General features: G+C 42.4%; 1 protein-coding gene across 1 annotated transcript in view; it reads left to right on the plus strand.

Moving 5' to 3' along the window:
* The first annotated feature begins 1039 nt into the window (after positions 1-1039).
* Positions 1040-14494, plus strand: part of LOC115356997 (ADAMTS-like protein 3) — a 141761-nt gene continuing 128306 nt past the window's right edge. Inside the window, exons 1-2 of the mRNA XM_030048316.1 lie at positions 1040-1252; positions 1874-2004. Coding sequence (XP_029904176.1) covers positions 1903-2004 — 102 coding nt within the window. The 5' untranslated portion in view covers positions 1040-1252; positions 1874-1902. The remainder of the gene's footprint in view (positions 1253-1873; positions 2005-14494) is intronic.

Below are 14494 nucleotides of genomic sequence, written 5' to 3' on the forward strand. Positions count from 1 at the left end.
TGTATAAGCTTCTATGGAAAGCTTTCTTTTCCTTTGATATCTATTAATCAGGTTTCCATGTAAAGTGTGCAAGTGAGATTAAAATGTGATGATGATGATGGTGGTGGTGGTGGTAGCAGTTGTAGCTCTTTTATTAACTTGATGATGTTAGAAATAAAGTTATCCTTATGAAAAACAAAAAAAACAACAACAAAAAAAAAAAAAAACAGTATCACTACAAAACTGAATATTATAGGCGTATTAGTGACACTATGGGGAATTAAACGATGATAAGGTCATTAGAAATTCACTAAGTCCCACAGACACACAAGACCGTATAGGATTACCATAGGAATAACGGTGTGATGAAGATCATAAAGCTTGATAGTGGTAAGGATATTAGAATGTGGTTGGCTGGCCCCCTCTCTCCCTTTAATGCCATGTGGGACGGGGTGGGTAGGGAGGTGGAGGGGGCTTGTTGGTCATCAGCTCGCCTGCGCAGCGCTGCGTCAAGCAGCCGGAGACAACCAGGATGAAACCGGAAAAGATGCGACACTCTCTTTAATATACAAGTTTCAGGTTCTAATAGAACTGGATGTTAATCGCTGAAGGCTTTCTAAAAAACCACAAGTGCCACCGAATCACTCAGCTGTATCGTCAGCTCTGCAAACCCATCTCTAAGGCACCATCGGAGCGGTATGTTTCGTCAGTCTGATTATTTTTTAGACCGAAGTCTAAAGTCTAAGATCTTGCAATTTTTGCATGATAATTGCCCCGATTATCATACAAGATGATTTTTTGGACACAACTTCTCGTTTTCTTCCATTAAAAGAACTTTGTCGAATAAAATAACAGCTGTTTCCCCCTGAACATAGTCTTTATTTTTTTAGTCTTTAAATAAATTGGATATTGTAGCGCGTTAGGTAAATAAGGCTTCTATTGTGAAAGCGATAAGCGGAAGTTGTATGTGTTGTTGTATGTAACTTGATGCTGGTCCCAACTCCTGTCACAGCGCTGCCAGACGGGCTCTGCGCCGCTCCGAGCCTGGAGACAGTTTACAGGAGAGAGAAACTCCGGGCAGATCACCCTCTGAGACGTGAAGCGATCACATTAATTCACTCTGTGGACATTTGATTTTTTATGCTCATGGTGTGAACGCCGGGAAGCGGAGCTTGGTGACCAAATCAGGCTTTTTTTTTTTTTTTAGGGAGAAATTACTGATGTGGATCTCCATATGAGCGCATAGGGAGCGCAAAGCCTATCCCACCTTAAGGTGAGCTGTTTATTTCTCTCCGGCCAGTTAGGTGATAGTCATCCTTTATCATGTCGGGCTGTCAGCACTACTGTTTCCCTGCGGTTGTTGCAACCAATTAAGACTGCTTCACTGGCAAATGCACCGTGTTAGTTTGTGATGCTGCTGATGCGCATACTTCTATGAACACAGACCATAAAGCCCCGAAAGCGCTTTTTCTCACCCTTGGAAACTTAGAAACTTGCTTTGATTCATATGCCCACACTTCATGCAATACTGACATAGCGTACTTGAAAAGTAAATAAGTAAATAACTAGATCTTAAAATAATAATAATAATAATAATAATAATAAAGCTTTGGGGCAGGCATGGCAGTCCTAGCCACTGTGGCACTGCACAGTGCCTTGATGCAGGTGAATTTCCCCTTGCCTCCCTCTCTCTAGTGCACAACCTAAATGAGAAGTCTCTATACCATCCCCATGATATCCCAGAGGGGCTTAGAGTGGGAGTGACCTTACTCTGCTTTACTGTTTTATCTCCTGTGGTAGCATGAAATTGTTCTTAAGGACTTGCAGAGTGAACCAATAAAGTAAAACAGACCACAGAGAGGCAGATTAACATATTGTGACGCTTCACTTGCAGATTAGTGCCTACACTCTGGTAGAGAGACCATGACCTGGAGAAAGATGAAGATGGAGATGAAGATGACCATGGAGTCATCCATCCTCTGGAGGGCTGTCCTGGTCCTCTCCCTGCTTCCCACTCTCACACAGGTACTTGAGATGAATGCAAGGATGGATGGGAAGCTTGCAGTTTTCAGTGCCTATTTGAGTCTTTTTTCATTTTTTTTTTTTTTTTTTTTTTGATGGCCTATAGCCAAGACCGATCATTAATTTTTAAATGTGGTGATTTAAACAACAGTGAATCAAACAACAATATTGTCTGGGTTTATAGACTGCAAACCCTGCACATAGCAGTGCTTTATGAGGACTTTTCACTGCCTGTATGGTCAGTTTAACCGTTTCAATCCTGCCTGGATCAAATCCGCACTGGATTTCTGTTGATTTTGTTCAGGTGGAGCAGCTGTTGGTCAGCGGGGAAAGGTTGCTGGATTCTTTGTGCCAGTGTATGTGCCGAAGTAAATGTCACTTCCTTTTATGAAGCAATACATTGCAATGGCTTTCCCCTGGCAAATATAGAAGCAGCTTAATCCCTGGCAGCAAGCTGCAGAGGACCTGGTGTTCCTGGTGATCACACCAACTGGGCAAAGGGATGTATATTTGGAAAAGGCCTGGTGATACAAATACTAGTTATCTTTGTGGCCTGGTCTGTATTGTGATCTTTATTTTATTAGCTCATGCATGGGAACGTGAGGAGCACAGGAATGGTCTGTTCGGTCTGTTGCTGGGTGTTGTGGCTCCTGAGCATTGCACGCCATACCTGTGGTTGATTTTTATGCTAGTGATGAAGAAATTTAAGTTTGAACATTCTTAGATTTTGTAGATTTTGACTAGGGATTACATCTGTATATGGGGTTATATGAGGTTTTTTTTTTTTTTTTTTTTTTTTTTTTAATTGAATATCAGATATCAGTCATGTTGCCTATGTGTGATATGACAAATTTCTCCCTCCTCACAACTTTATAAATACTACAAGGACATTAAAGCCACGTGTTATTTAACTATTTATTCACTATTTTTTCATTTAATTTCATTAATCTTGGTTTCAATGGGGAGTTCCATGTTCCATGATGACCTAATGATGCTTAAAGTTAAGTATGTTAAGACCTTGAATGTCAGCACAGTTACTGGCGACTGCGAAAAGCCATATCACTCTAACCCTGATTGCTACACCCCATGCAATATCCAGTAGGAATGGCATCAACAAATACACCAATTATTGAGGCAAGGCCAGCTAATAGGCCTACAAAAATGCAGAGAGTGGAATTGTTGCAAAGTGAAGTGATCAATAAATAGGTCAGAATCAATAAAATAAAATGCTAGTGATTTGTAGAGGCCAATGCTTGTCAGAATAGGTGCTATGATGAAAGCAGGAGATCGTGATAGCCTTAAGCCTTCCTCCAGAGGGACAGAGAGAGGAATCTTAATTGGCTGGGTGAGTGGGGCCTGGGAGAAACTGTACAGCTTTACATTGCATTTTCTCCTGCTTTATTATTTCTCTCTTCTTTATTCTACACATTGTAAGTTGCTCTGGTGAAGAGCGCCTTTTAAATGCTGTAAATTGTAGTGAGGGTTGATATTTAGGTGCATGCTGTTGCACAGAGTTTGTGGTTTTGAATAGAGGGGTCACCCATGTGGGTGCGTGCACAAGAACTGCAGGGCAGGCTCTCTGTCCAGCATGTATGCATGAGAGTAGCAGAATAAAGGAGAGACAATATGCAGAGTACGTTATCAAGGTGTAAGCAGAGTAGATAGGCTATATTGAGACAAATCCGACAAAGGCATTTCAGCAGATGGCTGACATCACTGAATGTTTTCAAACCACCACAATGCTGTAATATTTGTTTGAATGAATACAAGCCACAACTGTCTTACTTTGGCAATCAAATCTGGGCAGGAACAATTTCAAAAGACCGACATAAAAAGGCAATTTCAAAAGTGAAAATGTCAACAAAAGAATCCACTCAACTAATGTGCTGCGGCACGTACTTTAACTTTTGAATCTCTGTCAAGAAGACATGATTGTAAGTGTGTTTAAATCTGTGGCAACAAGATTCCAAAGATTCCAAATTGAAGCAGCTGTTGATCACTTGCAGCCCCTACCGGCCGGTTCAGAGGAGTGAGGAGTTGCAGTCATTTGCGATATAAAACAGGTTTTGAGTCACTGCAACCAGGAGAGATCCTTAATCACACAGTCATAACTGTACATAATTAGTTGATATTAGAAATATTAGGTTGATAGGCCCAGTGGTATGTGAGATTAGCTGTAGACAGATACACACATACAAACAGCTACACGACTTAAATGCATGATCCCCTCCAGACTGCCACCTGGGGGAGAGAGTTATTGCTCATATTCTGTGAGCATTAACTAACGTGTAAGTCACTGAATATATCCTTGAAAAAGCCTGGAAAATAATTTCCTTTAAAAAGTGGGAATCCCGATCAGCTACCGATCATTATCTGCTTGTAAACATTCCACATAGGTCATGGGTGATCAGCTGATCACTGTTTCAGCTCAGTAGAAAAGTGTTTCAGTTGGCAGATTAGTGAAACAGTGGAATGCAGGCCTATTTGCAGGCCTAACTTTGAGCCAGTGTGCGTCAGTCAGCATAACATCAGTAGCACAGGCATGTTGCCCATCTGGCGATTAATGTCTGACGTTGTGTTTTGAATTTGACAGCCTGTAATCATAGATTAAAGCAACTTTAATGTATTGGACTGAAGGTAGAGAGCCTGTGCTGTCGCAATGAAACACTTTACATGCATTACCTGTGGTAATAGGTGACGACTGGAAGCACCTCAATCATCAAGCACACTTACATGTAATTAAAATGTTTGGATAGAGCCTAAGCTGTCTTCACACAGATTGGTCAGCTATGCTGTGCAGCCACAGCAGCAATCTGTTCAACACTGTGCTATATTTGAGTTAGACTTTTTTTGCTTGTTGTCTGCTCTTACATGGCGTGTCATCAGCAGGGACTCTGGGTTAAATGCATCATCAAATGCAACATCAGCGATCGCATCGGCAAACATGAAACTGCATGCGTTGCTTGTCTGCATCTGAAATAACGTCTATGTAATTTAGCAGGGAGACAACTTGTTTATGTTTCTACCCAGTAAGCATCTGACAGATGGCGAGGTGTAGGAGGAGGTCAAGTCCAATGTCAACCCAAGCAAGCGCAATATTTTCACAATATAATGCTAAAGCACAGAAAAAAAAAAATCCTATTTAATCAGCTTTGGGACTGTTTTGAGCTGCTATCAGGCAGAAGTTTAGATCCTGATTTCACTGAATCATGAGGGAAGCAGCTCTGTGTGACTATGCACTTCATCTCTTGCATTTAAGTGGTGTATTTACACAGCTTCTCAACACTGGCGTAAGCTGTCGTATCTCCTCAATGTCAAAATGTTGCCTGGGTATGATTGTGCTGTACAGATGATGGTACAGAGCAGCGTACATATTGCAAATAAAAGTGCACCTCCTCTTCACTTCTCCTCTCTGGTCTTATGTTGTTAAACTTTAACAGTGTGTCCATCCTAATTTCGTTGCATTATTATACATATATGATTGTGCAATGACAATAAAAATCTATCTATCTATCTATCTATCTATCTATCTATCTTCACACTGATTTATTCCCTCACTTGAGTCATGCCTGTATGATCTGTGCATGTGATGCGCTTAAAGAAATATATGTTAGGAGAACGAAAAGCCACTGGCGTGAAAGGAGACAGGCAGATAGGTGTTTCTAGGAGGCTTCCTCACCCTGCCTTCATCTGCCTTCAGTTAGTCAAGCATGCACACACGTGCACACCTGTGGATCCATCCAAGCTGTAAGCAGACAAAAAGCCTGATTAAGTTGTGTATGTCTGAATTTGCCTGTGTGACTGCAGATGTGTGTGTTTGTGTGTGTGTGTGTGTTTGTATGTAAGTGTGTGCATGTGCATAAGCAATAATCCAATACCCAATACACAACAACACCATTTTGCACATTAATTTAAATATGAGGGGCACTTAAACGACCATACCAGTGATTTTGAATGCCTGGCCTGTTTACTAGAGTTTCTCATATTGTATATTGCAAGAACCATTTTGCAAGTTATGCAGGGTTACTGAAGATTTCACAACATCAAATCATAATCCCTCAATTTTTAAATGTGAATTTTTGGTTAAAACACCCACCTTATAACGTTCTGCTCCTGCAGTTAACAAAGTCATCCCCATTCATGAACCAAAGAACTGATAATTGGCTGTATATTATTCTCTTAAAGCAAATGTTTCCCTGGGGGCTATGTTCGATTTCACTCCGCCTAATTTCAAGTCATCAAAACACAACAGAGCTGCTGCTTTTAGGAAAGTTAATGTGGACAACTTTATTACAGTGATGGAATACTGGTGTGAAGAAAGATTGTAGTCCCTAAAAATTCATTTTCATATAGTGGAATGAATGGAAACTAATGGTTGGATAAAAAGAGATAGAGATAGATGGATATTACACTGCACATGCAAATTGCTGGTATGGTTCTTTAAAAAACATCACATTCAAGTCATGGTTCCTGCACCGTGTGCCTGTTTATCTCATTCTAATTATGAATGAACAGAAAGTAGCGACACACTAGACTCCACACAGGCTAATAAAAAGGTTTCACAGTGTATCTGTTCACGAGGCAACATAAGCACTGCTGCTGCTGACAGCATCTGTGGTCCCAGCTACAGTCCTCCACAGCATGAATGGGATAGTTTAGACTGGTATTACAGGGCTGATATTGGCCTTTTATGAAAAATCACATCTGGCCTAGTCAGTGTTTCTGCCTCTGATATGATGCACCTTGTCTGACTGTGTATTTACTGAAGAACTGATTGCTTGTCTATGGGAAAATCTCAACCTGAATCAATTCAAATGCAGTATATTGATTGGATTCCACACAAGTAGGCAGTGAACACATTATAGTTGTTGTTGCTGTTGCTATCATCAGCGTCTTGGTTTCCGTGGAGAGTTTTCTCTTCTGGCCATCAGGGGCAGTGCTGAGCACTTGCTAAAGAGTGTAGAATATATAGAGGACAATGAGGCTAAATACTATAAAATGATCACTTTTTATGACTTTTGCTGTCATTGTTCCATGGCTCAATAGTCATAATGAATACCGGTGGATTTCCACTTGCATTGAGGCTATATGGTGTTTTCTGGTTGCATAACCTGAGGGTAGAAAAACACATTTTATTTTCCCAAGTCCCATTGACTGCTTTTTGTTTGACTGTTTAGCCCATTTTTAGCATCTACATTGCCCCCTAGAGGGGGACCACATATTTTTGTAGGTAGAATATCTCCCTATCCCTGAAACATACACAAATACTTGTATTTTCTGTTTTGTTTTTTTAGCCAGCACCTGGCACAAAACATTGGCTATCAGCAGTCTCAATTGAAAAAACATCAATCTTGGAATTAGATTAGGCCAGCCAGCAAGAGCCACATTCTTACATGTAAGTGCTTAGTTAGAGAGACAGGCACAGTGTCTCTCAGCAGAGTGCATAAATTGACTGAATGAAGAACACTCAATTTCTCTGCTATTACAGATGATGCTACCACTTTGGAGGCTGTATAAATGTGTGCCTCGGCAAACCACGCACGCTTCACCTGCGTATTTGAAAGTACAGCAGATTCAAAGCGGTAAGCTCCCAGGTCTGCTGTGAACAACTGGAACATGTGCTGCTGGGTTACATTTATGTTTGCAACAAGAAAAGTTTGAGTGCATAACTCTGACTTCATGCAGTAAATTGAGAGGTGAAGGAATGTTTTGGGCACAGTGGACAATAGAGGAGTGATTTGGGGTAGATGAGACCGGGAGCGGGGGGGGGGCACTGTGCACGCTTGGCTGGCTGCATGGATTATCACGAGCAGATGTGGGATTAGAATCACGCCTGATTGCCTTTTATTGTTAGGGTGTTTTTCTAGACGCACTGCAAGATTTAGAGCCTGGTTTTCATTGACCTCAGTTGTCCGTTGTCCCCTTTCTCTTTCGATTTCTTTTGCTCTCTTCCTTAGCTTTTTACTCTTCCTGGGCTTTACCAAACAGAGCTGCCTGTTTTGGGGGCATATGACAAGCTACCTAAGTTTCACAAAGCTGTCCTTGGTTGCTCTCTGCACTGAAAATCCACTATACTGACAGCAAAGAAATGGCAAAGATTCCGGCGGCTGTTATTTGCTGATTGCTCTTAATTGTTTGACTTCCTTCTTGTATTAGTTACATTCATCTCTACTGTGCAGCGCTTTGTTCTGCAATTAAAAATAGACTGGTGGAGAAATGCGGGAGAATAATAAGACAGAGCTTGTTTACTGGCATTATCGCACACCACAGAAGGCAGGGCACAGAGAAATGAGGGATGGGGGGGCCGGTGGAGACGGTGATGGAGAGAGAAAAACAGAAAAGGGAGGAGAGTTGTGACAAAGCCGGAGCTGCTCTCCACCACCTCCGTCTATTTGTCTACTTCCTGCCGGCCTGGCCTGTGGGCCGCCTTCCTGATGCCAGCCTCTTCCTGTCATCCTTCAGCCAGGTTGCAGGGACAGCTGTTCAAACACAACCCATCCAAAAAAGTCTCCCTTTCCCCACTCGACCCTGCAGTCAACCCCCCACCCAGCGCCCATCACCCAAAACCCTGCGTCCGTCACCAGTACCCTTCCTCTTCTCCGTGCACACAAACAACACCCGGACTAAAGCGCCGAGCTTTTCCTCTCTCCCTCTCGCCCTGAAAACAGCATTGTCTGTGATGCCAGCAAACCATGAGCTATGGCTTTGAGGAATGTAGTCGCAATTGCCATTGTGTGTAGAAATGATGATAGAGTTGGGGAGGGACTGCACAAGCCAGCCAGGGACTACAGGGACAAAAGGAAGCAGAGGCTGAACTTTCACAAGTAAAAAGCTATTTTCCTTTGATGTGGCAGCACATTCTGTCAAGCTGTGCAGTTTGTATTATACTCTTAAAAAATGTTGAAAAAGTACAACTTGTAGCATTTTAAATATAGCTGTCAGATTGCAGACTGCAGATTTATTGTGATATCTTGACAAATAAGATGATGGTGGAGATGATTGGTAGTCATTGGTTTGACTTACACTACTCACAAAAAGTTAGGGATATTTGGCTTTTGGGTGAAATTTATGGAAAATGTAAAAAGTTCACGCTACAGTGATATTATATCATGAAAGTAGGGCATTTAAGTAGAAGCATGCACTGTAGAAGCATGCACTGGTGATTTCCTCATCAATTTCTTGAAACAAAAGCCAACAACAGTGGTGGATATACCACAACAAAAAATGTCAGTGTCAATAACTTGTCATGTGCCCTTGAGCATCAGTTACAGCTTGACAACGACGTCTCATGCTGTTCACAAGTCGACTTATTGTCTGCTGAGGCATGGCATCCCACTCTTCTTGAAGGGCGGCCCTCAGGACATTGAGGTTCTGGGGTACAGAGCTCCGAGCCTCTACACGGCGACTCAGCTGATCCCATAGGTTTTCTATGGGATTCAGGTCTGAGAAAGTGCAGGCCACTCCATTTGAGGTACCCCAGTCTCCAGCAGCCGTTCCCTAATGATACGACCTCGATGAGCTGGAGCAGTGTAAAATGCAGTGTAGAGAGTCCTCTTGGCCTTGTGTTTTTTACACTAATTATAGGCTAGTTTCTCAAAATTATCTTTCAGGTTTCGACGTTTGTGGTCGTAATACATCTGGAGGTCACAAGCTGATTTTATTCAAAACTATTTTAACAGCATGCGATCAAGCTCTAGTTTTGTTGTCCCAGCTCAAATATCAGTTGGAATGTGACAGGCTCAACATTTGGTTTGGAAATGTGCAGCGGAAGTTGAAGTATTTGAACTTTTACTGCAGACCTTTTGCAGTCAATTTTGCCACCATTACACTACACTGGCCAGCACTCTGTCTTCCAGGTCAATATGAATGCAGCAAAAGAGAAACAAAAAGAAAGGTCTCCGATGGCCTAAACAAAACAGGTATTAGTAAGTGGGTCCAAAATGACCCATGTCGATTGTTTTTCTGCAATATCTTTTCAATGAAAACATTTCATCTTTTTGCATTCCAGTTATTCCTCAGAAATATTGTTCTTGATACTGTCCCATTGAAATTTTTTATTTACATTTTGTACTTTAAGATAATAGATACAACCCCAAGTTTCCATAAGTGGGTCAAAAGTGCATTTCCTTTAATGGAATCTTTTGAGAAGATTTGATCCTTTTTAAGTATAAAGCCTATTTACCATTGAACACACTTGAGTTGTCAGTAGTGTAACAACTTAAAGACAAGTTTATGTAGTATTTTATAAAATATTATATCACATAAATATTATCAATATTATATACAACTTTTTTTTACTGCTTAAACTCTTTCATGGCTCTAAATTGATAACAATTGCACAACATTGCACATCAAATTAGCCTTTCTACTTTCTCAGCTGACACCATGTAGCTAGCTAACTTAGCTAGTTAGTAAGTAGGAACTTTATTTGCATGGCATTTTCCAAAACAGCTGGTGAACTTTATTACAGGTTTTCCGGGTGTTTTGTAGATATAACAGAGCAACAAGACAGAGACAGATGCTGAGGCCACGATGACATTTGTTGTAGAGTTTGCATGGCTGCTAACCTGCAGCATAAGTAATGAGTTTGGAAGCCCATAAAGTAGCTGTGAGTTTGATTTGATAGTAAGTATAGGCCTACCCATGGTGAATTAATTCTTTTCCACACTGAATATGTTAATAATAATAATAAAGGACGGAAATAATCATCTTAAATGACTGAAAAATGCATTGTCTCATTCATTTTTGACTGAGTCATGGAACAGTCTGTAAGTTCCAGTCACGTGTGCGTCTAAGTGTTAAAAGATGCAGGTTGTGTCTCAGTGGCAGTGCGGTCTCCAGGCTGGAGTCCGAGCAAATCCTCGCCTGCCTGTCAGGAGTCCCAGGTTACCAGAGGCTAATGAGAACAAAACTGCCTGTGATCGCTGTCTGTTGGGGTGGCTCTTATCTAGGGTGCAAATCAGGGACGGGTTCACAGCGCTGCATGAGCGGGGCCCCTCCAACAACTTCCTAGGGTCCTCGTGGGCCCTCTGTGTGTTTTTCATATATCGTTGTTGTGGATCTTTCGTTCCCCCCTTGTGTGAAATGAACCGGCGGACACCAGCGCCTGTGCCTCTAGAAACGGGTTGATTTTTCAGTGAACTTTCGCAAATTTGAGTCTATTAGATCCTCGCAGGCGATAGTGCCAAAGTCAGGGCCGGGCTCTCGATGTCAGTCATCCCCCCCCCGCCCCCCGTCTGTTCAAAGGAAACCCAAACCCAGATGAGGACCGATTAAGATATCCATCTGGAATAATGTAATTTTGACCATGTGGCCTGCCGGGTAGCACTAACCCCACCTTTGTTCTCGGCGTTGTCATTATTTATTCACAGCTTGCTTCATGTTTATTATTCAGTAGTGGATTCATTATGGCTGGAATGCAGTTATCTTTTCCCATCTTTTTGGTGAATTTCGATTCTGGGGTTTATTATGATTTGAGCCCTGCTCGCCACCTCCTTCCCTCTTTCTCTCCTTCCTTCCGGACCAGAAACAAGAGCTGTTTCATGTGTGGCTTTATTAAGTTTCAGTTAGTCCTTTACCTTTGCCATTAACTTGTTAACCTGTAATGTCTCCTGACCGTTCCCTGCTCCCCTGTCGTGGATTTATATCTCCTGAAGGAGCAACTAGTAAGCAGCTGCTTGTAATTGCAGCGCTGCAGATAAGGGTTTAAATCAGTGGAGCATGTGAATGTGTTCAAGTGCGGATGGGAGGCTCGAGAGAGCAGCAAACTAATGTTAAAGTAAGGTTGAATAAAATATATGTGGCAGAGGGATCGCAAGGCCAGAGTGATTGTGTGGAAATCTCAGTCTCTCTCTGTTTCTGCACCAGCCGCTCGAGTTAAACTGCACTGGATTCTTGACATGATGAAAATATGACTGTTAAAAAATGGCTCCAGTGCTCTGACATCCAGCCCCTAATTGTGGTCACTCCAGTTCTTCGCTGTTATCTGCTTTTAGGGCATCTCTGTCACTTTCAGATTTTCCAAGCAGCTCAAGCTGGTAGGACATTCTGCTGTTGTCGAGAGATGACTACTCTCTCTCAGTGTGAATTCCTGACATGTTTATCTCTTTCGTTCACACACACACACACACATACACACACACACACACACACAGGCACAGGCACAGATCCACCTCCAGCTCAGGTTCAATGTCAGTGCTGGTATTTCAGCCAAAGGTGAGAAGTGAAAAGATCACTTTATGCCCACACACGCCACACAAACTCAGCTCAGCAGTCACCTCTTCACCCCTCATAGTCACTGCATACATGGCTTGTGTGTGTGTGTGTGTGTGTGTGTGTGTGTGTGTACAGAGAGAAGAGCAGGTCTCAGGCATGCCTGAAAAGCTCTTTCATAGACATGGACAGTGTGGCCATTCACTCCAACCCGTTAGCTGTGTTTCTCCTCTGCTCTGGGGCTCTGCCAATCAGCTGGCTGGAATCTGTGGCTCTCCTCTTCCTCATCCTCTCATTTTTCTATTTATTCCTCCTCAATCCCTCTCCTCTTATCCCCCCCTCCCCATCTCTCTCTCTCTCTCTCTTTCTCTCAGCGTTTTTCGATCCTCTCTCTCCCCCACTGCTGACCTCTCTCTGTTTACCCTGAGTGGTGTTTGTTGTCTGTGCGGAGCCGTAAAAGCTCTACGACTCGCCCTCATAAAAGGCCTAACCTTCTCAGACCTCTCTATTACTACATGCAGTGGGTGACGGGTGTCACACGCCATTACACCCGTCTCCTCATTGGACGGCACAGTCCATTACAGCCTGCTGTCATTGGACGGTCTCTTGTAAAAGCTATCCATCACTGCTGAGATGGTGAGAGGAAGAAGCGTTACTGTGGTGATGGGAAAAGGAAATGTTCCTTTGCTGATGGTGTGTGTGTGTGCGTGCGTGTGTGCATGTGTGTGTATGTGGGATTGCACTATGCAAGTCTCCAAAGAGATGGCCTGGAATGACTCGACATTCAAAAGGGCAGATGCTGAGACCGATGAAAATAAAAGATGATAAATGCCAGCTTAAGGAGAAGCTCGTAATAATTTATTAACTCTAATTAAGAGGCATAGAGCGGTCCCATTAAGGAGAATCGCCCTATTACAGCTTTCTCTGTAAACAATACAATACAGTCCAAAATCATTTGTAATGCAGGCACTTTCTCTGCTTTCCCCTCCGCTTGGCATTAACATGCATCTCACATCTGGATTGTGTCTAGATCTGATTTCGCTGGCTTACATTCACACCTAACATTAAAATGGATCTCTCGTATACTGAATCCATTTTCCCTCACTAAAGTGTTGATTGCTGTGCATGTCGTCACATCTGAAATAAATAAATAAATAAATGAAAAAAAGAAGAAAAATATATATATATATCTGTGTACATACATTTTTTTTTTTTTTTTAAATGATAGTACACTTCTTGTCTTACTTGTTCCCCACGCATGAGTATCCTGACAATCCAAAGTGTGTCAAAGTGTGTCTGAGCCGCCTGATTGATTTGCATGATCCTCCTGCTTGAATGCGTATGCTTAAGACTCTGTCTGTTTTCTGTAGCTCCTACATGCGGACTAGACGTGCACTGTGCTTTGTTGTCGGTGTAGCCGAATCTGTCTGACCACCTGCGGAGGTGGCTTGAGCGATCCAATCTTCAAAGCGTTTTGCATATGTTTATACCTGAATTTGATGCATTTGTGCTCTATCCAATTACAATCTGTTCACCCGGGATGCAGGTTAATGCAGGTCGGATGTAGAGGGGGCTGACTCTAACAAGGAACTCTCCAGGTGCACAGTCGCTGGTTGGATGCCTAAATCTGCGCACGTTGTTCCAAAGGCATGTTGGTCGGGAATGACGTACTAGATGGGTACAAAGACTGTTTCCCGGGGTGAGCCTCCGGTGCTGCTCAATGTGACATTGACATGTTTTTTGTTCTGAAAGCACTGTAAGAATTGCTAGAAACCGGGACATATGGTTTGGTTCAGTGGGAGCCTCCACTTAGACATGAATGAATTTGTCACTAGTAAATGAACAGGGATCATGTAGGACGTGGAACCACAGCCTTGGTTTCAGTGAATTCATGCAGAATTATGCTGCAACAGGTGAGACTTGTTATGCAAAAATCCTCCAGCCTTATGTCAGTCTTCATGAAGTAGGGCTACAACAGAAAAGAGCATCGGAGCATCACTAGCTGATGGGCTGTAGCTCAGGGGTTGGCAACCCTTTTGGTTGAATGTGGGGGGGCCACATTCCAAGCTTTACATTCATTGTAAGTCGATTTTCTGTACCGATACATTTGATTTAAAAATGTATTGATTCCATCCGTGATTTCGCGATGCAGAAAACATGGATGGAATCACGGAATTTGATAATGAACATAGAATCAACTGTAAAACATGGAATATCATGGAATATGCCAAAATGTGGATATACTTCACAAAATGTGTTTTCCCTACCACTATAAGCATTT

This window comes from Myripristis murdjan, chromosome 3 (assembly GCF_902150065.1).
Source record: "Myripristis murdjan chromosome 3, fMyrMur1.1, whole genome shotgun sequence".
Lineage (NCBI taxonomy): Eukaryota > Metazoa > Chordata > Actinopteri > Holocentriformes > Holocentridae > Myripristis > Myripristis murdjan.